General features: G+C 39.9%; 1 protein-coding gene across 1 annotated transcript in view; it reads left to right on the top strand.

The window, feature by feature from the left end:
* The window catches only part of SORCS3 (sortilin related VPS10 domain containing receptor 3), a 568094-nt gene that overhangs the window by 411531 nt on the left and 133313 nt on the right, over window positions 1-23250 (top strand). Inside the window, exon 7 of the mRNA XM_057308491.1 lies at window positions 16303-16421. Coding sequence (XP_057164474.1) covers window positions 16303-16421 — 119 coding nt within the window. The remainder of the gene's footprint in view (window positions 1-16302; window positions 16422-23250) is intronic.

Genomic DNA, 23250 nt, shown 5'->3' with positions numbered 1-23250 from the left:
ACACAGGTACCTGCCAGAAACATGCATTTTGGGGAATATTTCATTTGCTTTGTTTTTATTTAAAAAGACTTTGAAGATAGCCACATTTGTTACTATATGTCTGACATTCTGCAGAGTACTTGATTTTCGTCTTTCTTTTTCTACGTGTGTGTGTGTGTGTGTGTGTGTGTATGTGTATGTGTGTGTTTTAATTGGTTTTATTTGGCCCTTGAATAAATGTTAAGTTCGTGAAGCAGGCAAGGATGAGGGATGGTCCACACTCTCAAAAAAAAAAAAAAAAAAAAAAAAAAAAGTTTTTTTTTTTTTTTTAACAGAAGAGCTATTTAAGATTTAAGAAAATAGGGGTACCTGGATGGGTCAGTTGATTAAGTGTCTGACTCTTGGTTTTGGTTCAGGCCTTGATCTCAGGGTCATGAGATTAAGCCCTTCATCGGGCTCTACATTCAGCACAGAGTCTGCTTGAGATTCTCTCTCTTCTTCTCCCTCTGCCCCTTCCACACATGCTCACTCTCTCTCTCTCAAATAAATAAATAAATCTTTAAAAAATGAAAGACTTAGGAAAATAATACCATGTATCCAAATTCACTGATCATAAGGGTTGTAAAGCTTGGATCCAAAATTATATTATCTGACTCTAGCTGCTGAGAAAGTGACTGGGGCGGGGGGGGAGTGAGATGTAGGGGTATGAAGGAGCAAGCCTGGGCAGCAGTAGGAGAGCAGAGAGTAGCTCTCAGATGACCCATAAGCCAGTTTTTGGTAAGATTCCTGCCTTGGCATTGCTTCCCAGGTCAACTTTTTTATGCCTTATATGTGATCTATGCTGGCTGTAGTATTTTAGAGTTGGTAAAACTTTATGGAATTGTCTGACCTCCTACCTAGTGTAGGAATCCCTTCCCTGAAAACTTCTAACAGTGTGTCCTCAGGTTCCCTGATTTCAGGCTTAATTAGACACATCCTTTCTACTGCCGGACAGCTCCCATGTGTTGTTTTATTAAGCTAATTTCTTACATTAAGCTTAAACGTATTTTCTGAAAGTTTAAGACTTCTGATCCAAATTTGGATAAAGCCTGTGGTGCAGGACGGCTGCAAAATTTTATGAGATTGAAAATGTAAAACACATAGTATAGTTTCTGGCCTATTGTCAAGAATCAAAGAAAGTAGACAGAACTATCGCAGGGATAAATGTCATGTACCACACTTAAGTTGAAGTATAGTATAGATTAGTTATGTTCCATTTTCTAGGTTTTTAAAAATCAGTTTTTCAATAGTTAATCTTCTCTCAACTTAGTGAATTGGCTCTAACCCATGTTTATGTAGAAGATGCCTATAACAAGACTGCATTAACCTGGAGGTACTGTATTTTCCATATCCTAATGAAATGCATGACGCCTTTCTTTTGTGCTGTGTGGTGGGAGCTTTCTTACTTATAAACTCACACATCACACACGTCTTTAATCATTACAAAAAGGCATGGCATGTATTTTATTTCTTTTTTTTTTTCTGGTGTGGTAGTCTAAACTAATATTTGTCCAAATTCATGCAGCTAGCTAGTGACAGAATAAAAACTAAAGCACACAACTCTTAATACACTAGAAATAGAAGGGAACCTCGAACAAAAGATGTCTACGAAAGACCTACAATTAACATCATATTTAATGATGAGATACTGAATGCTCTCCATGTAAGAGGAGGAAGAAAGAAGGGATGTTTACTTAGTCTTACCACACACATGCCAAAAGTCCTAGCCTGTGCAATAAAGGAAGAAAAATGAAATGCAAATGTACTTCATACAGATTGCAGAGGAAAAATTAAAACTATTATTATCTTCATTGACATAATTGTCTATGTAGAATACCCCAAGAAATCTACAAAAATAAAAAACTCCTAGAACTAATAAGTAGGTTGAGCAAAGTTATAGGAGACAACAAATTCAGTGGAGAAAACATGTAGTTTTTGACAAAGGGTATTGAAAAAAATTGGGCAGCCATATGGGGGAAAAAAGTCAACTTCAACTTGTGATTCACAACTTACATATATTTAATTCAAAATGGTATTTCTAAATGTAAAATATGAAATTGTAAAACATATAGGAAAAAACATAGAAGAAAATCTCCTCAACCGTGGGTTGGCATCAAGAGCAAATTGACAAAATAAAGAATTGGTAAATGGGCTTTATCAAAATTTAAAAACAAAAACAAAAACATTTGCTCTGCTGAAGACACAATGAAGACACTAGGAGAAAATATTTTGAGATTACATATTTAACAAGGGACTTGTGGTCAGAACATATAAGGGACTTTCAAAACATAGCAATAACAACCTGATTTTTAAAAAATAGGCAAAAGTTTGAACAGACCACTTACCAAAGAAGATCTAAGAATGACAGATAAGCACATGAAATGATGCTCAACATCATTAGACATTAGGGAAGTGCAAATTCAAACCATAATGAGATGTCATTACATACCAATTGGAAATGCTAAAATAACAAAACTGGTAATACCAAATGCTGGCAAGGATGGAAAGCTGTTGGAACTCTCATGTATTCCTGGTGGGGATACAAAGTAGTACAGTCACTCTGGAAAAACATTTTGGCAATTTCTATAAAGTTACACACACCTTATGATTCAGCATCCTCACTCCTGCATTTTTACCCTGGAGAAATGTTATAATCACACAAAAACCTGTATACAAATGTCTGTAGCAGTGGTAATAATCACCCAAAACTGGAAACAACCTAAATAAACATCCTTAAATGTCCTTGAATGGATGGATGGATAAGCAAGCTGTAAAAGAACATAGGTGAATTTCAGAGGCATTATACTGAGCGAAATATGCCAGTCTCCAAAGGTTACATACTATAGGATTCCATTTATATGATCATATGGAAAAGGCAAAACTATAGCGATGGAGAAATAGATCAGTGGTTTCCAGGGTAGGGGGAAGTATTTCCCAAGAAAGCAGCATGAGGGAATTTTTCAGAGTGGTATAAATATTTGGCAACCTGACTGTGGTGGTCACATAAATCCATATATCTGTTAAAACTTTAGAACTGTATGGCCTCCAAAATTACTGTGTATAAATTGAAAGAAGTTTATATTAAAAAATAATACTAAAATAAATATTTAAGGAAAAAGGAAGGGCACCTGGCTGGCTTAGTTGGAAGAGCATGCCATCCTTGATCTCAGGGTCATGAGTTCGAGCCCCACATTGGATATCGAGGTTACTTAAATAAATATTTAAAAATAATACTAAAATAACCTATAGTGAGGAAAAATTGGAACACACAGTTCTTGGCTTCTAGTTCTATGAAACTTCCTACCTTTTCTGATTAATGAATTAATTAGTTTCTTGATCCACTAATTTCTCCTTTTATTCAACCAGTGTTTATTTAGAATCTGCATATTCTGGTCACTGAGGGGACATAGAAGTGAATGTGATATTATCTTCACCTCAGAGTGTTTGTAGACTAGCTGTGGAAACATAAGGATTTGAGTAATTCTAGCACAAGCTGACAGGAACATTCATAGAGTTGGATTTATGTTGAGTTACAAATGGGAGTATGGCTAATGGTCTAAGAAAGTTGGAGGCAACTTCTCAGAAAGACAAAGTTTTTGTTTGATCTGGCACTTCAGGGATTAGTAGGAATTTATCAGAACATTCTGGATAGAGAGGAGAGCCTCACATGGCCCAGAGCTCACCCCTGAGGAGTGGTGTGTGCAAGGCTGTGGATTATGGTGCGTGGCTGTCAGAGATGGAGGGAGAAAAAGCCAGTAAAGGTATGCTGGGGACATCCTATGAAGGAATGGGTGGGTAGCTTCTTGAGTCATGATCCACATTAAGACACCAAGCATCAAAGGCCATTTTTACCTTTATAATGAAAAAGCTTTCATGTTACCATTGTAATTTCCTAGCTGTGACCTTGGATATACTAGACAGTCCCCCCTGGTTTTTTCAAGTTCCTTTCTCTCTGCCTCTTCTTTTTGTATGTTTAATGTTCAAGCCATAGCCACTGACACATGAAAAGCAGGCACCCATTTCAGCTTATTCAGACTGCAGCTCTGAGACATTTCTCCTGACACTGCTATGCCCACATCTCTGGAGTACGAGGTGGCTTTGCTATGTTTTGTTAGTCCCCCATCCTGCCTAACTTGGCTCCTAACTCTGAAATGATGCTGGGAGATAGAGAAGGGGGCTGGCTTGTGTCTGACCAACTTGACCGGGTTAGGGGAAAAGAACAGAGAATCTGCAATGAGACCAGGTGGCATCCTCACCCTGCTTCTCAGGGATGGTACATTGGTCAGAGAGGCTTCTTAATCTCTCCCAGCTCTGTGTCCAGGTCCTTTCTTGTCCTGTGACACTGTGCTTGCTGAGATAGCCTGTGCTTTCTACCTGCCAAGAGAGGCAGGTGGGCTTGGGCAGAGTGCTGGAATGAGCACAGTCTCCATGCCCTGGCAAAGGATTGGATGGTCCTGGACCATGGGTGGGGGTTGGGGGGAGGCACCAGAAACAGGGTCATCCCTCCAGCTTTGTCTCCATGGGAGCCATGTTTGCAATGTATGTTTATCCTTTGAAGAGCAGGGAGAAATGGTCTTTCAGATATTTGTAGGCAAGCAGGCTGGGAGAATGGAAACCTAGATCTTAATTTCAGTTTTTCCACTGAGAGGTTATGTTTCCAGGAAGCAACTAAAATTCTTGAGGTTTCTGTTCCTTCATTGTAAAATTAAACAGAATTAATAATTTATTCACTTTTTTTTCTAATTCGTTTATAGGATTTTTACTGGCCATCTACTGGGTGCTAGTCATGAAATGGATTTCTGGAGATATAAAGAGGGAATAAGGCATGGTCTCTGTCCCCAAGTCTGTACTCTAACAGGGAATAAGCAGATGGATGTCCCAGCAGTTCCTGGATAGCTGATAGCCTTGTAATAGTTACACACAGGACATACTAGGAGCTCACAGGAGAGGTTACTTCTTTATATTTGGTATATTTGAAGTCAGATGAAACTTAGATTTTTCTAGCCCTTTTGTTTTGTGATTCATATGTTTAAAAGGAAAGTGATTCTCTGAAAATCTTAAATCAAAAGAACTAGTAGATGTTAGATAATTGCTATTTTTCCTTTCTCTGACTTTCCTTTGTTATTCTCCTTTTTTTTTTTTTTCCAATGTTGGAGAGCCTGTTCCTTAATCAGCCCCTTTCAGACCATTTACCTTGTATTCTGGATTTGCCAATTGCTATTTAGCAAATTACCCTCAAAGGTGCCTTGAGCAGTAAAATTCCATTCTCTGTTTCCTCCTGCAGTACAGTTCCTGTGGTCATGTCTCTCAGCTTCTAACATTCATGATCCTCTTTTGGTTTAGATGGTCTGCTCTGGGGAGTCTGTATATTGCTAAGCACACTCCGGACATGATTCCAGGTGGCCCTGGCCCATTGAGAAACACTGTTTGGGGAATCCCTGAACTCAGTTGGTGCTGGGATTACAGCACAGCACAGTTCCATCCTCATAAGCATGAAGAAAGAGCCTTGATGTTGGAGTCTGGAATGACCCTGTTGTGGAAAATGCATGGGTTCACAGGGCTGGAAGTGAGAACATACAAGTAGGGCAAACATGTCTTTCTTTTCCCTTTTGTATCTCAAGACAAAATCACAATAAATCATAACTCATAAGTGCTTTCCAGGTCAAGATAACTTTCATGTGTCTAAAACCATGTTACTTGTTGGGGTGAGAGGGAGTGATTCAGAAGTAGTAGTAGAAATGGTTTGAAACCTGTAAGAATGTTCAGAGAATAGAAACAAGATAATGCTATGAAACAACAATTAAATGTTACTCTGTGTAGTTCCCAGAGCAAGACAGGGATATGGGCATTCATACGCGTAGCAATGTAGAAATGTGTGTTTCCTGTTTATTCATCATCTCACATTCAGTCCACTGAAATGGAGCACTTCCCCATGTGTAGAAGACAGTGGTTCTCAAGCCTAGCATTAATTATAATCACCTGGAGAACTTAAACACACACGCACACGTGCGCGCGCGCACACACACACACACACACACAGGGAAGGTCCTGGGCATTGGCCCTTTATAAAATTGTCCTAGTGATTCTAAAATACAAGTAGGACTGAAACCCCTGCACTACATCTAAGCTTCCCCAAATGTAACATGCATATATGAACCGTCTGGAGAGCTCATTAAAACACACATTCCATATTCTGACAAGCTCCCAGGTGATGCTGCTGGTCTGTGGACCCTACTCTGCTCAGCACTGCCCCGTGCTAAGCTGTGGGGGACATACTGATGAATAGGACACAACTGGGACTGAGAAGCACACAGGCGAGGGGGGAGGCAGATAGATACACAGATTGCTATTGTGATTTAATGTGCTGAAAGCTACCGATTGTCTGACTTAAGTCTCCTGAAGAAAGTGCTAAGGGAACCAAAAAGAAGGGTACCCCAACTGCTCACAGAAGAGGCTGTGGTTAAGCTTCATCTTGGGAGATGAGTTGGATTTTCCCAGGAGGATTGTAGAAGGGGGGACGGGGACCTGTGCTGTCCAGTGTGGCAGCCACATCATCACATGGGGTTGCTGAGCACTGGAAACGTGCTGTCCAGATTGAGATGTGGTGTGTGTGTGCGAAACACACCAGGTTTCAAAGATATACTATGAATTCAAGGATGGAAAATAACCCATTAATAATTTTTATATTGATTATATGATGAAATCATAATATTTTGGCTATTTGGGGTTAAATAAACTGTTACAATTAATTTCACCTTTCTATTGACTTTGTAGTAAAGGTTATTTGCGACTCACGTTGCATGTGCGTTGGACAGCCCTGCTCTAGACTGGAGGGACTGCAGGTGCGACAGGACAGAGGAAGGCTGTCCTGTACTGTGTGTGACATTGACCATCCTCTTTCTCAGCCTGGCTCCCACATGCCAGAGAAAACCCAATGTAAACTAGTCCTTATTCTTGTTTTGATGTAGGAATCTCCACTCCAGCCCAGTCCTGGCCCTTTTTTGGGGGAGTCAGACTTCCAGATTAAGCTGAAACCATTGAATTCTCTCTTGCCCTGGCAGGGCTTAACAAGCCAACGCCAGCCAGTTTGGTTAACAGCAATGTGAAATGAAACCTGGTTCTGCCATGCAATTCGGGATTCAAATGACTTTTTCTCCCATTGTCTTCTGGAAATCCTTTTTCTCAGAATGTCCCATACATACACACACCCTGCGTCCTCCATCCAAAAGACAATTGGGTGTCACTAGAAAGAGCATCCCCTTCGTGCCGTAAGAGTTGAGCTGGAGAATTAACTGGTCATTTAGAAGCTATTTGACCTTGGAACTTTCTTTTGTTTTTTAATGTTTTTTTATTGTATTATGTTAGTCACCATACAGTACATCCCTGGTTTCTGATGTAAAGTTCCATGATTCATTAGTTGCGTATAACACCCAGTGCACCATGCAATACGTGCCCTCCTTACTACCCATCACCGGTCTATCCCATTCCCCCACCCACCCTCCCCTATGAAGCCCTCTTAAGCTTTCTGTGATCCTTTGTCTTCCAGTGCTTTGTATATTTGAAAAAAAATCCTAACAAATACAAGTATTTTTATTAGACATTAGTTTTTTTTCATCAATGGGCTAACAAAGGTGTTATTGTAAAGTAAAATTTACAGTGAGGCAGAACTCAGTTCAGTGAACAGAAGAGCAAAAATTAAGAGTGCCCCAAGGGGTGCCTGGGTGGCTTAGTTGGTTAAGTGTCCAACTCTTGATTTAGGCTCAGGTCATGATCTCAGGGTTGTGAGATCAAGCGCCATGTCAGGTCTGCCCTCAGTGTGGAGTCAGCTAGAGATTCTGTCTACCTTTGGCCCTCCCCCTGCTTGTGCTCTATAAATAAATAATTAATTAATAAGTAAGTAAAATCTTAAAAAAAAATGAGTACCCCAGAATGACAAGGGCTACTGTGTGAAGTAATGAGTTTCTCTTCATTAGAAATTCTCAAGCATGAATCATTTGGACATATCATAGGGACACTATAATAAGTGAACCTGGATATAGGGAGAAAGTTTTTGACATCTAGGCACCCTGGAAATTTCTAGAATCAAAACTTGTAACACATATGCCACTCTTTCTTGTCCTGGTGCCGTCATCACTTGTCATTAATCAATCACTGCACTTTCTCACTGAGCCAAGATAAAACCTGGTATTTCTTAACAGACTCCAGGGAGTCGTAAGTAATCAAATGGGCTTGGCACACAAGGCAAAACTATTAACTCTGCAGCCTAAACTTCAGGTTCTAGACACACAGAATATTGGCTCTTAAAGAGCCTTGGATTATTGACTAGTTCAGTAATTTTAAACTATGTGACTCTAAGCTCTAGCAGTGTTCTAAGAACTCAGAGGCCAAGATGGGGATGAGGTGTGGGGTTAAGTCAGTGGGATTGCAGAACTCTTGACTTCTATTCAACTAGAGCTGGTACACTAAAATATACTTCCTATATGGAGAATATAGGACTGTCTTTGATAAAAGGGCTCAGGGTTGGTTTTTTTTTTTTTAAGTTGAAATAAAAAACGTTACGTTGCTTTCAAAAATGCACTAAAATGTGTAACAACCTCCCCAAGGTCACACAGATAACCAGGGATGACGACTGAAGCAGAACACAGATTCCGGTCTAATTCTCAGACTGATTTTTCTTTCTTTCTTTCTTTCTTTCTTTCTTTCTTGCTTGCTTGCTTGCTTGCTTGCTTTCTTGCTTTCTTGCTTTCTTGCTTTCTTGCTTTCTTGCTTTCTTTCTTCTTTCTTTCTTTTTTAAATTATTTGTGTGAGAGAGAGAGAAATAGAGGGAGCAAGCAAGCACAAGCAGGGAGCAGCAGTCAGAGGAAGAAGCATGCTCCCTGCTGAGCAAGGAGCCCAATGCAAGACTCGATCCCAGGACTCTGGGACCATGACTTGAGACAAAGGCAGATGCTTAACTGGCTGAGCCACCCAGGTGCCTCAGACTGGTTTTTCTTCCATGGTTCAAATAATGTTTGGGATCATTGGTTCTGGTATCAGTATGCCTGTGTATCAATCCCAGCTCTGTCATTTCCTAGAAGCTGTGGAACTCAGGCAAATCACTTAATTGTTTTGCCTCACTTTTCTCATCTATGGGGATGATAATAATTCTTACTCCTTATTGGATTGTTACCAGGATTAAATCAGTTAATACATGTAGCTCCTGTAACACTGGAAGACAGAGTGAGCATTCAAAAATGTTACTTCTTGTTTTCTTCATCATCATCATTGCTGTCCTCATTGTCAGCATCATTGTCATCATCATTTTCATCATCACAGTCAGTGTCACTGTCATCATCATCATCTGTCATCATTATTGTCACTGTCATCATTATCATCATCATTGTCATCACTGTCATCATCTAGTCATCATCATTGTCATCCTCATTATCACCATTGGCATCACCTCTGTCATCATTGTCATCATCGTTGTCATCACTGTCATCATCATCTAGTCATCATCATTGTCATCCTCATTATCATCACCATTGGCATCACCTCTGTCATCATTGTCATCATCATTGTCATATCTGTCATATCATTGTCATCATCACTATCATCGTCACTTTCATCATTATCGTCATCATTGTCATCACTGTCATCATCATCATTGTCATCATCGTCATCATCATTGTAATCGTCACTGTCATCCTCATCGTCATCTGGTCATCGTTATCATCGTCATCATCACTGTGATCATCAATTGGTCATCATTGTCATCATCACTGTCATCAACACCATCATCATCTGTTCATCATCATTGTCCCTGTCATCACCATCTAGTCATCATATTCAGTCAGCGTCAGTTTATTTGGCAATTGGAGTGGAAAGAGTCCTGAATGCAGTATCAGAAATCCTAAGATATTCAGGATCACTGTGATTTGTAAATATCTATAATTGCCAGAGTCCCTCTGTGCCTTAAGAAAGCAGGAGATGCTAGAATTATCTTTTGTGCAATTGGAAGTTTCACAAAAACTCTAGATCCATAAGCACAAATAGGCAGGAATGGACTACATTTTTCAATTCATTGATTTTGGTTTTGGTATCTACCATGTCTCGAGAGCAGTACAGGTATTTGCAGCAGTGTAGACATCCTGCACACCGATTAGCCCCACTCCTCAATCAAGGAAAAGGAGGCTTATGGAAGCTAAATAACTTTTCAAAGTTTCCTGGAATCTGTTTGTTTGTACTTATTTGCATCAGAGAGTTAATGTTATTATTCAAAAGAAATAGCTCCTGGGTATTTCTCTAAGAGAAGACCTGAGGAGCTGATTTGCTTTTTGTTCACGATTTTAATGCACGTTTTCAAATTTTGACAACATGTATATTACCCAAAGGGATGGAAGTTGAGTGAATCGTGGAAAGTTTCTTTCTCTGAGGTGGCAAGAGGCAAGATGGCTAGCGTAGCTTGAATATTTAGTAATCTCAAAGGCAAACCATTACCATAAGTCACAATACTTTTCAACATAACAAAAAAGTTTAGGTTTTTAATATAATTCACTTCAATTAACTAGAATTTACTGCGGCTTTATAAAGTTAGCTTAGGAGACAAACAAAGATGACTAAGACTTTATTCCTGCTTCTAAGGAGGTGACCCTTTTGGAAAAGTTTGACAGAGAGAGAAATGCTAGATATAGTTGGATGAGAAGCTTGCCTTGCTGGATGGGTGAAGTTAGAGGCTGCCTCCTTTGGCCTTATAGAACTCCTGGCAAAAATGTAGCTCCTTCGGAAGAAAAGAAGGCTAAGGATGCCACATTATCTCCTTCATTCTCTCTGTGCATATTCCCCAGTTCTCAGATCTTCCTCTGTCCAATGGAGACCCCAAGACAATGTTCACTTGTGAATATCCCATTTCCCTCACTGGTCTGGGATTCTTCTGAGAATGCTCTTCGCTTCCCGGAACTTCCTGGAACTTCATAGAGAACTGACACCTGCAGCTTCACTGTACACCCTGACGCAATACAAAAAGGAATAAATCAGTCAGTCTAAGACCACCCGTTCTTGCTATCTGAGACCTTTTGGCCCAACCAACATCTGCTATGTGGGAAGGCATGAAGACTGGATGCATTAGGGAGATGTTTGCACCTTCCCTAAAGGGTCTTCCAGTGCTCAAACTAGTTCCAACAGGGCCAGATATTTCTAACGTTACTGAGTAGATCCCTCTATTCACATGCAGGGAACAAAGCCTTTGACTTTTAACTTTTCTAAGTGGAGCAGTGACTACACCAGCTCTTCGAAATACACTGGGAAGACATTTGACATTTAGAAATACATTAATCATCAGGGTAATGATTGACTCTCAACCACTGGGGAAATCACTCTCTAATTTTCTTACAGAGATATCCAAATCAGTTCTTCATTCAATCTGGTCTTTCTAGTTTTTCATTTGAGAACATTTCAGAGGAAACGATAGAAAATATAAGTGCAAGAATACGGATTAATCAAAGTTAATCCATTAACATGTGACTATATTGTGTCTTCCATGAGCTTTGCCTACCTAAAAGACCTTGTGAAGTTTCTATTCTCTTTCCAGGAATTCCCTTCTCAGTACTATACTTCTCCACCTTGGCTAAACAGAAAGACTGCCTCCTGCTTTAAATCCTTCTTGGTTATTCGAGCTCAGACATGTTTTTGTTTTTGTCTTTTTCTTGTCTTCTGCACACCCAAAGCACTTCAAGAAATTAAGTAGTGATGTAACTTTGGAATATGACTTCACTAGTAGGACCTGTAATATGGGCTTTTGATTCTCCACAGTCAAACAGGACATTACCTGTTATTATTTGAAGGTATGAGAGATGCTGAGTGTTAAATTTCCTTCTCTTTTCATAACAACAAAGGGATAACATTTATTAATCTTTAAAATATATCCAACAATGTGCTGAGCATTTTTCATACGTGATCTTTAATCCCAATGACAGTCCTTAGAGGCAAATGCTGACTTGCGGGCATCTCACAGATGAAGAGCCATGCTACTTAGTTAAGGGTGCTCAGGTTCAGAACCCGAACTCAGCCCGTTCTAGCATCAGAGGTCTCCCTCTCAAACACAACACTGCACTCAAGAGATCTGGCCCTCTGCCATTTTATCAGGCATCTGGTATTATTAAAAGCAAACAAAAAGGCCACATGTATTAGAAGCCTAGTTTGGGATTCAAGTTCAATGACAAATATCTTTCAGTTTCATCTTTGAATCTCCATAACTGTATCTGGCCTCATTTCAGGATAATGTCCAAAGCCCAATTTTGAGAACTTTCAAAATGTGAGGCTCTTGTTGTCCCCTGCTCACCTTTGACACCCAGAGTCCCTTGTCACCCTCAGTCACTTCCATCTGGTGACCAGGCCTGCCTGATAATTTACTCTCCCCATTCCCTGCATTCTGGGTTTTCACCAGGCAGTGGGTGCCATAGCACTTACTATCATGTCTCTCTGTTTTGAAAAATAAGAGCATTGAGACTTCTAATGTATAAGTCCAGCTGAAGACTGCAAGTCCCCTGAATTTTAAGTGGATTTGAAAAATTTATTTTAGAGCTGCCTTCCTGTTAAATTGGACCTTTCATTCCATGCTGGGCAATAGCAAGCAGGGGGAGAGCCAAGAAGTAGGATGAGTTTGGCACAATAGCTCACCTGCCATGGGCCAAGGTTTAGGTAGGTTTTGATTTTGTTTGGGGTGGCCTTGAATACACTTGGTTCTTTTTTTTTTTTTTTCAAAGTGTCCAAATGTGAGAGTGAATAGTAAATAGACAGGGGAAAATTAGCCTATGTGGGGGGACAAGCAGATGTCCTCCTGTGTGTACCTTTGATTCGCAGTGTAAGGAGCTTTCTGAGACACTGGCTGGCAAGAAGGAAGCAGGTTGTCATGTCAACACTAGTGGTTTCTTTGTATGTATTTAGCACAGCTTTTTGCTGGGTTTTAGTGCCTTATTCTAGGAGAAAATTACTAAGGCTTTGTGGGTCCAAGAGTATTCCTGGTGGGTAAGCCATGAGCTGCCCAGCACAGCCTGGGCTCCTTGCCTTCCGTTACCCTCTCAGCCAGAAGTGGAAAGCCAGGCCACTCCTGGCTTTCTCTGTGAACAGAGACAAAGAGGAAGGCTCAGGCAGGGTGTACTTACAGAATGGCGAACAAGTTGGTCTTGCTAACGGGTCAGGGAAGAGGGAGAAAAGGGTCTGTCTCTTCTCTGGAGAGACAGGTAGGAACCCAGTTACAGAATAGAGGTGGGGAATGAGTGGCTCCTGGGGCTTGTTTTGATGTAGGCTATTTTTGTTTGGCTTTATGGTGTTCAGTCTGCACCCTGTTTTGAATTTAAAATAGCTGTCCATTTTTTTTAAGTTTACTCTTTTTTATTTATTTTATTTTTTTTATTATAATAATATTTTTTATTATATTATGTTAGTCACCATACAGTACATCCCTGGTTTTTGATGTAAAGTTCGATGATTCATTAGTTGTGTATAACACCCAGAGCACCATGCAATACATGCCCTCCTTACTACCCACCACCAGCCTATCCCATTCCCCCACCCTCCTCCCCTCTGAAGCCCTCAGTTTGTTTCTCAGAGCTGTCCATTTTTTAAAAGATGTTATTTATTTATTTTAGAGAGACACAGAGAGAGAAAGTGCACATGACCCAGGAGGGAGCAGAGGGAGAGGGAGAAGCCGACTGCATGGAGCTCGATGTGGGGCTTGACCCAAAACCCTGAGAGCATGACCTGAGCCTAAATCAAAAGTCAGACACTTAACCAACTGAGCCACCCAGGCGCCCCTTGCTCTCCATTTTTTTTAAAAAAATCAGGCAACTTCACATTTAAAAAATAAGGACAGTTAGATTTGTAAAACACAGACCTTCTTATTCCTGTGTGTCAATGATGAATGGACATAGAGGAGTCACGTGTTGGCCATTTTACTGCAGTCCCCAGTGCTCCTCAGTGTCCCTGACATCAAGGCCATGCTCCAGCTGCCATTTGTCATATCCATCCAGCTCATTTTACCCCTACACGTGAATTGTCTGGCCCCTTAGGCATTTGATTTTATTAGGCTTCTTGTAAAAAGCCTTCCATCCTATAGGAAGACATTTGGGTTGGGCTTTGTCCCAGGGCCCTCAGAACGGATTGGAAGCCAGGAGAGATAAGCTCAGGTTTAGGTTTTAGAGAGGGCTTCGGCTCCTTGCCTCGGGCCTGTCCAGCGTCCAGTCCGTCACGCACGTGCAGGCTAGTCGTGAGAGAGATGCCACAGGCCACACGGCTGAGAAGGCCTCGTCCCAGGCAAGCGGCAGGGCTTGTGGAGAGAAGGGGACAGACTCTGGAAGCACTTCAGGGGCAGAATGTCTGGGCTAGGAACCAACTGGATTATATGGCACGTGGAGGGAAGAAAAGTGAAGAGGCTTATGCTCGTGGGCAGACGATACAACCACTGACGGAGAGAAGGAAGTGGATGTTTGACACATTCCGAGTAAGAAAACCAACAAAAATAGACTGTGTTCAGCTCTGGATGCTCAGGAAGTCGGAATATAGCACATAATGAGTTCATTGCTTACGCAAATATGTTTCTTTGTTAAATTAGCATCATGTGTGTAAGTAAACGTGTGTAATAGCTGAGCCCCTCCAAGGCAGCAGGCGCTCCTGTCCCGCTCACTGCTGTACTCCTAGGACCCGAGCAACCCCAGTACCTTGTGTGTGCGCGAGAAAGACACAGTGAAGCCTCCGGTAAACTAGTTAATTTAAGATACACCAGGATAATTTAAAGTAATGGTGGTTTAAACTCAACTGTTACAAATTTTTGCTTAGTTAAGCCTTTTGCCTTTCCCTCTGCTGCCCGCGAGCTGCCTCCCCCGTAGCCCGTGACGTCTTCGCACACCTGGGCGTACATTCCAAGGAACAATGGCATGTGGTGCATATAGTAATGAATGTGGTTTTTAGGTGATAACAAAGACTTCTGTGCTTTTAATACTAAAATGATTCCTAACTTTTCATTTTGGCCATTTACTATTTTTAAATACTGGTCAATTAATACCATTTCAAAAGCCAATGTACTACATACAGGTTTCTTCACAGAGACTTACCTGTATTTTTTCCTTAAGGAGCAAATAACTGAGTAGATTGTCTTTCATGGATGATCCTGTGGTCAGAATCAGAATGCATTTTATACTCAAATATTTTTCCCATTCAGCTACAGCTTTGGCCATCATGTTCCTGGGTTGGTTGAGGGGCTGTTCACCTGCTGAGATCTTCAGAAGATTTGACAAGTAATCATACAAGTTTTAAGATTTTATACAAGTAATAGGTGAATAGATTCTTATCGTAAAAATAATAAAGGTGTACGTAATATAAAAAAGGTCCCACTTCAACATTACCTCCTCAAGCCCATTCTTTTCCTCCACAAGTCATCATAGTTAATTTTTAATGGGTTCCTTTAAAACTTTTTTCTATGCACAGGAGCACCTGGATGGCTCACTTGGTTAAGCATCTGACTCTTGATTTCAGCTTAAATCATGATCTTGGAGTTGTGGGATTGAGCCCCAAGTTGGGCCCCGTGCTCAGTGTGGAGTCTGCTTGAGATTCTCTCCCTCTCCCTCTGCCCTTCCCCCTGCTCTCTCTCAAATAAATACATAAAATCTTTAAAAAAAAACCTTTTTTCTATGCACTATGGCACAAACCTATACAGGACAAAGTTTTTGGGACTTGAATTATATCATGCTATCATATTGGCAAAGACTTTGTCAAAGGTTATTTGAAAAGGAACAGGGACCTTAGAGAAATCGGCATGTGAATGTATCGCTATCCACTTAATTCTTTTAATTGCAGCTAGCCCTCTGTAATATGTGCACGTTGGTTTATTGAAATGTTCAGGGACATTTAGCCTGTTTCTGATATTTCACTGCCGTGAACAATGCCACAGTGAGCATCTTTGCCCTTGACTCTTTGGGAAAATATATGAGTATTTGTCTACAAGACATCGCTTGCATTAGAAATGCTGGTGTAAGATATGTGCATTTAAAATTCTGATAGATATTTCCAATTTGTTCTTCTAAAAAGCTACACCAGTTTACTCTTTTGCCAGTAGGATGTAAGATTAACTCTTTCCCTGCTCTCTTGCCACATCTAGATACTGCCATTTTTAAATTATTACAACTTTTGTGAACGTGAGTGGAATCTTGTTGTTTTAAACCGCATCATTGATTTCCCATGAGCCTTGGGTGCTGATGAGAGAGCTTTGTCACCATTTCCCCGTGTCTAAATGTCACTCTCCCATTTCAGATGCTCACTACCTCACCTGCAGGATCCAGGAATGTGCTGAGACCACTCGCAGTGGGCCTTTTGCCCGCTCCATTGACATCAGTTCCCTGGTTGTTCAGGATGAATATATCTTCATTCAGGTGAGTCCAGAAAATGCAGTCAGTGGTAGAGAGGGGCTGCTCAGGTGATGTCAGGAAAATGAGGGCAGCTTTCCTGCAGTTGTGAAGATGTGGAGCTGGCGTGCGGTCCCTCCTTTGCTGCTCTGGCGACCCGTTCTCTGGGGGATCCAAGACTTTTGGTGAAAGGTGAAGGTGTTATGGGTCAGTATCATGTACAGGGCTCTTTTTGTGGCCCACTGAATCCTCACTTGGGTTCCTGTTTTATTATAGCAAAAAGGGCTGGAAATGACTTGGACTTGGTCCAGGGTTTGGAGCTTACTTAGAGCCACCTCTCCCGTGGGATCTGACTTTAAGTAGTTTATCAACGCTCCTTTCCATTTCTGGCCAAAGTGACCTGTCTAACTTGGGAATGAGAATCCCCAAGAAATGAAGCATCTCTAAGATTTTCTTTCTAGAACAATCTAGAACTCACTGAATTTTGCCCTCCCTTTCCAGTGCTGACTACTCCCTGATATGTTCCAAGTCCAAAATCCTCTCTCCCGAAAACTCTGACTCACAGAGAAAGCTAGGTGTGATTCACATTCATAGACAGGCAAAGGCAGCTTTGTGTTAGGCGTTGAGTTTCACTGCAAGGAGATGCAAAGAAGAGCAAAAATGAGAAAAAACAAAAGGTGATGCTCCACTGAGTGAGTGTGTGTGTGTGTGTGTGTGTGTGTGTATGTGTGTGTGTGTGTATGTGAGATTGAACTTGATCTTTGACAACAGCCTTGATTTCCCCCATTCTGCCTTTCCTCCCTTCTGCTGTCTGTTCCTTTGCGTACTGTTTCCTGTAGGAACCTTAACCTTTGGAATCTCCTGGAGTTTGCTCAGACCTAAGCACCTGATTGACTTTCTCTGCCCCACTCCTGGTCTCTTAGTCCAGCTCAGCTCCACTGCCCCTGAGCTGGGGATGCCTCTCTTCCTCTGAACCCGTGCAGCTCTTCGTGTCTGCTGGTCCTCTAGCACATGGGCTATTAGGAATTGTTACTTAAATCTTGGTGAATTTGTCTTCTTTCTAAATTTATTTTATACCCTCTGAGGATAGGGACAATATTTTATACCCACATTTTACTCCTCATCCTTGGCCGTAACAAGAAGTCATTACAAATCCAGGGTGCTCAGTGACTGCTTGTTGTACTGATAGGTTGTAGATGGAGGAGAGACTTCTTTTTAAAAATTAGTTGTGTAGACGTTGGAGGGCTTGTAAAATACAGGAAAAGTAGCCAGCCACTCAAAAACCGGCTTGAAGAAGGGAGGGAAAGAGAGGTCTTTGTTGCTCAAGAAAACTCCTGTTTCTTAGTTTGAGTAAAAGCCAGAATCTCAGATTTTTTCCCCCCCTAAATTTTGGCAGGTCATTGGCACTATCGTTTCCTTAATCATGAGTATGTATTGAACATATACAATGCAAAATAAACAGTATTGGGCATAACTCTTGGTTTTCTCTAGGTTTAGTCCTTGGCCTGCTTCCCTCTGCACCTAGTACTCACTGTCTGGGCGATCCCATGGTCTTAAGTATCATCTCCATGTCCTGATGACTCTCAATTCAGGGAGTTGTGACCTTTTCCCTGTACTCTAGATCTTAATGTCTAATAGTCATCCTGGTATCTAAACTTGGATGTTGCACAGCTAAAATAAAATCAACATGCCCTCCTTGAGCCTGACGCACTGGTGGCACTCCCCTCTACCAGGTCACTCAAGGTAGAAAACTAGAAGTCTGTCTGTGTTGCCAAATTCAGCGAATCCAGGCTCCTGCTCTTATCACCCTTAGTTATTTCTCAAATGTTTCCTTTCATTCGATTTCCATTGCCATGGTCCCAGTTTGAGGCTTTATTATTTCTTTATCTCTATTTAATTTTTTCAAGGTAGAAGCACAGAGATGATTTATGAATTTACCAATCTGATTGCCCTTTCCTTAATGCTAATACTCCCTATAATGATGAACATGGCAGAATCGTTTCTGGGAAACATGACTTAGAATTTAAAATGTTCGGCTTTTTTAAAATTCATTTTTCCTTTTATTGCATAAAGTTTTCTGTAACTCTGCCGGCAGATGTCCAGGTTTTTTTTCTAACTAATCTAAAATATTTATTATTATTATTAGACTGGAAGCTGGTAGAAGTTTTTTCTTTCATAAGCATCAATTTTTATTTTGTTTGAAAGAGATACGAGTTCCCATTAGTCAATAAAGTTTTATTGATTGTCTGCTACATTTCAGACCCTTGTTCTAGGAGCTGGGGTTAAGACAGTGAACATAATAAAGCTCCTGCCCAAGTGATGTTTATATTCTAGTGGGAGACAGGGAAAAACATGTGTATAGATATAGATATAGATATAGATATAGATATAGATATAGATATAGATATAGATACAGATTAGATATAGATACAGATATAGATATAGATATAGATATAGATATAGATATAGATATAGATACAGATATAGATACAGATTAGATATAGATATAGATACAGATACAGATATAGATATAGATATAGATATAGATATAGATATAGATACAGATTAGATATAGATACAGATATAGATATGAAAGCCTGTAAAGAGTAGTGGTTGAGATCCTGTAGTTTGAATTCCGATGGCCAACAATTATTCTGACCTCTGTAGGCTACACTTTACCTGGGTGACCTTGAGCTGTGCTTCCTTCATTTGATTCATCTGTAAAAAGAGGGTAATTACAGTACTCACTTCATGGGTTGCTGGGCAGATTCTATTTGTTAATTACATCTATAAAGTGCCAAAACAATGCTATGTACGTGTTGCTCTCTTTCTATCTATCTTGTGCTATCATCTATTTATCTATTTACAAAATATATCAGGTAATGATAATGTTCTGGCTGAAAATTCATAAGGAATGTGAATGTTAGGTATCTAGGTAGGTATTGTTGTTTTATTTAGGATGACCTGAAAATGCCTTATTAGGGGAGTGGTGACCCAGGAGTGGGTGGCAGAAGTCAGCAGTCAGAGGGGGATGTAGAGCCAGGTTGTGTTGGGCCCTGTACTTTCTTGAGCCCCACAGGGGATGCGGGTGAACAGGTAGAGATTTGAGACTGGCTTTAGGAGCAGCGGTGGTGGGGAGGCCAGGGCTGAGGATATAAGTTGGAAGGATGTCAGCATATTGATGTTATTTTTGAATTGCAAAATTGAAGTCACCAAGGGAGTAAGTACAGACAGAAAAGAGAAACAATACAAACACACTAGGGCACAGGGGACTCTAGTATTAAGGAGATGAGAAGGAAGGAGTAAATGAGACCTTGTCACAGAGTTTAGAGATAGCTACAGGAAGACCTAGGGTACTAGGTCTCACAGGGCCTCAAAGGCTGTTTTAAGATTTTTTTTTTGTAAACCAGGAGAGAGATGGGAAGCATGGAATAACAATGCCCCAAATAATGCAAAAGGCCTATACTCTTGAGAAAAAACATGAAATTTCATCAACCACCAAATAAACACAGATAAAATGCTATTATTTACAACTATCGATTGGCTAAGTTTAAAATAAAGTAAAAGCATGTCAGTGGGTTACACAGGAACACCTGCGCATACGACAGGTACAGATGTGTGTCATTCGGGTAACAGCAGCTAATGAGTCCTTTCCTTGTCATAGGTGAAATTTGCCTTTTGCATTGATATCTTAGTTCTGACAGTATATGCTTAGTATTTAGTTAAAATTGCTTTTTTTAAAAAAAAAAAAAAACTCATTGTATGATGTTTTCCTTGCTTTCCTAACGCTGTGTTTCTTTGATAATTTTGAATATTTGTTCTAGCTACTTAACTTTATGAATATAACAGTGAATCTTCTATTTTTGGATAGTATCTATTGATTTCCACTTGTGAGCAATGATACAATTAATGGATTTCCATGCATTTCTCTTTCCTCCTCTCTCTCTTAAATTCTTCCCCCGGTTTTGGATAGTCATATTATCTCTTTGTTTGCTTTTCTATTTTAAAATACAATTCTTTTAGATTTAAATATTTCATGAAGCATGGCTGGACAAAGGTAAAAAAAAATAGCCTGTGTTTATGACCTGTATCCAACTCCAGTTTTGTTAATTAAATCATTAAGAGCATTTGCATTCTTCTGTGAACCATCATTCCTGCATTTATTTTGATTTTAGTTTTACAGGTAAATCTAGACCCTTTACTACAGTTTTGCTATTTGTTTCTTGATTGTCTGCAGTTTGTCCTTTAGTAAAGTTTCCAAGAAAGGTGAGTTCTTGAATGTTGAAAATATGTTTGTCTCTCCCTTTAGGCTATAAAATGTGTGTGTCGTTTGCTTTCTATAAGAACTTTGCTCCATTAACTTATTGAATCTTATACTGTGTCAGGCCAGTCTGACATTTTCCCTTTTAGGTCTCCTATTTTTTTTTTTTTTTTTTTTTTTTTTTTTTTTTTTTTTTGCCCTTGATACCTAAAACTCCTTTAAAAAAATATATTTGAATACTATTTATTTTGTTAATATATGTTTTGCAGTTGGCCATACTGTGCCAATTCCTTTTCCTGAAGTGTAAGTCTCATTTACTTGGTTCAGTTTCCCCTTCCTTTTTAATTTCTCAAAAGTTTCTGATTTATATTTGAAATATGTATTGTATTTCAGTTTCATTATTTTGGTTCTCATCCTCCAGGACACTTAGGATGTATACAAGAGACAGGAAAAGCAAAGGAAAGTCATAATTTTTCCCCCTTCTAATCAGTTTTAACTCCCCAAGCAAAGTGATATTAAAGTCTTACCCACATTGTCCATGAGCGAGTAGTTAGCAGTGTTCAGGCTCCTTTTTGCGTTTTTTGCTGTTATTGTTGAACTTCTTCCTGAACTTTGCCAGCTTATATTTTATGACTTTTTGTTGTCTCAATATATCTACCCTTAGCTCTTGTATTTCTACTTTGAATTCTTCTCATACAGAGGTGATCTCCTCATCATACAGATTATTCTTACTCATAGCAGTATGGTCATAATTTTCATTTGCTTCATGGAAACAGTTTTTATTCTGTGTCTCCTATTTATTTTTTTCTGTCCCTTTCCCTCTCTTGTTTTGTTATATTATTTAATAATTCCTGTGTTGTTTTCTTTTATCTTTTAACCATTATTTATTTTTTTCATGACATGAGCTCTTCCTGGACAAACTATTTGAGGAGGTTCCTCTTGGTGATAGACTAGAGCTCTGTTTTAGCTTAACAAGAATCTTCCTTCTCAGTGAGGTTCCCTATAACTCAAGACAGTTTGTCTGTGAATGGGTTCTTCACATAAAGTAAAACTGCCTCGCTGCTTCTTTATCCAGCCACACCTCTCCAGCTTCTTGTCACCACTCAGTTCCCAGAATAAAGCCACTGCCAATTCCTCGGCACAGTCCCTTGGTTCCAAATAATAGATTGTTAGTTTTGCTCCTTGGGAAATGTCATCTTTAGAGAATGCTATTTCTCTGGCTTGATCCAAGCTTTGTAGCTGTAGGCATTTTTGCCCTTGTGCCTGTCTGTACCCTGTTCGTTCTTCACTGAATTTGGCTTCCTTTCCATATATATTGTGTTTCACGGTTATATTTTCATTGAGTATACAGTTTGTACTTTTATTTCTTATTTTTCTTGTTGCTCCAGGGTGATTTATTAGAGGAAAAAGGAAGCACCATTATTACTTGGCTATTTAAAACCATTTATAAACCTTTATCATGTATTTTCTGAAATGTCGCAGTAGCTTGCTAACTGATTTTCTTGTTCCTAGACCTACAATCCCCACCCCCAAGCCATTCGCAGCACTACTTCCGAAGTAATTTATTTAAGACAATAATCAGTGTTCCTGCCTTCAGCAGCTGCTCATCACCTATAGGTTAAAATCTAATTTCCTTAACATTGCCTACAAGGTCCTCCATGATCTGGATCCTGCATACTCCATCAGCCTCATGGGAATTCCTTAGCCACTATGGCTCCCTGCGTACCTTCCTTGTTATATTTCACCCTTCCATAAACAATAAATCTGTTCAGGGTCCATACACACACCATGTCATTTGTTGCCTAACATGCCTTTCTTGCATGAAAAACCTGCTTGGAATGTCCCTTTACTAGACAAACTCATACTTAGGTTCAACTTAGGCATTGTTGTCTGTAGAAAGTCTTCCCTGACATCCTCAAACGGGGTTGCACAAAGCTTCTTTGCTGACTACTTACCCATGTGTATTATGTCTCCCCAGCCAGGTCTGTAAACTTTAAGAGGAACAGGACTATGTCTTATCCATCATTGTTTCTCATGCACTTAGCATAATGACTGGTACTCAATAAATGTTTGTTGAACTGAACTGAACTGAACTGAGAAGATAAGACACCGTCTTTATTCACAGGGAATGCAGTTAGTTATCTTTTTAAAGCAAGGGAATCTTGTTTCTCCAACTAACAATATAAGACAACTTAGGGTAATTGGCAATTGTTCGCTGCATAAGAAATAACCATATGTAGAATGTCTCTGCATTTTTATAAAACTGCTGTCCAACAATTATCCATTATGTTATTCAGTATCCTTTTTATATTCATTCATTTAAATATATTAAAATACAATCAGCCCAGTGGGAAACACAGACAGCTAAACAATTATAATGTAGCGTGATGAGAGCTGTATTAGTGCAAAGCACATGTTGCTCCTGGAGTAAGCAGGAAGAGCTTCGGGTGGAGGGTTAGTACGAGCTTCCTGGCAAGGTAGACTAGGAGTACCACTTAGGTTGGTGAAGGAGAAAGAGCATTCCAGGCAGAAGGGAGGCAGGCATAAAGTTAAGAAAGTGAGAGAACATAATACACCAGGACTTATATCCAAGGA

Source organism: Ursus arctos, unplaced genomic scaffold (assembly GCF_023065955.2).
Source record: "Ursus arctos isolate Adak ecotype North America unplaced genomic scaffold, UrsArc2.0 scaffold_7, whole genome shotgun sequence".
Lineage (NCBI taxonomy): Eukaryota > Metazoa > Chordata > Mammalia > Carnivora > Ursidae > Ursus > Ursus arctos.
Note: the sequence above shows the minus strand (reverse complement) of the source record. Positions and strands in the feature narration are given on the sequence as shown.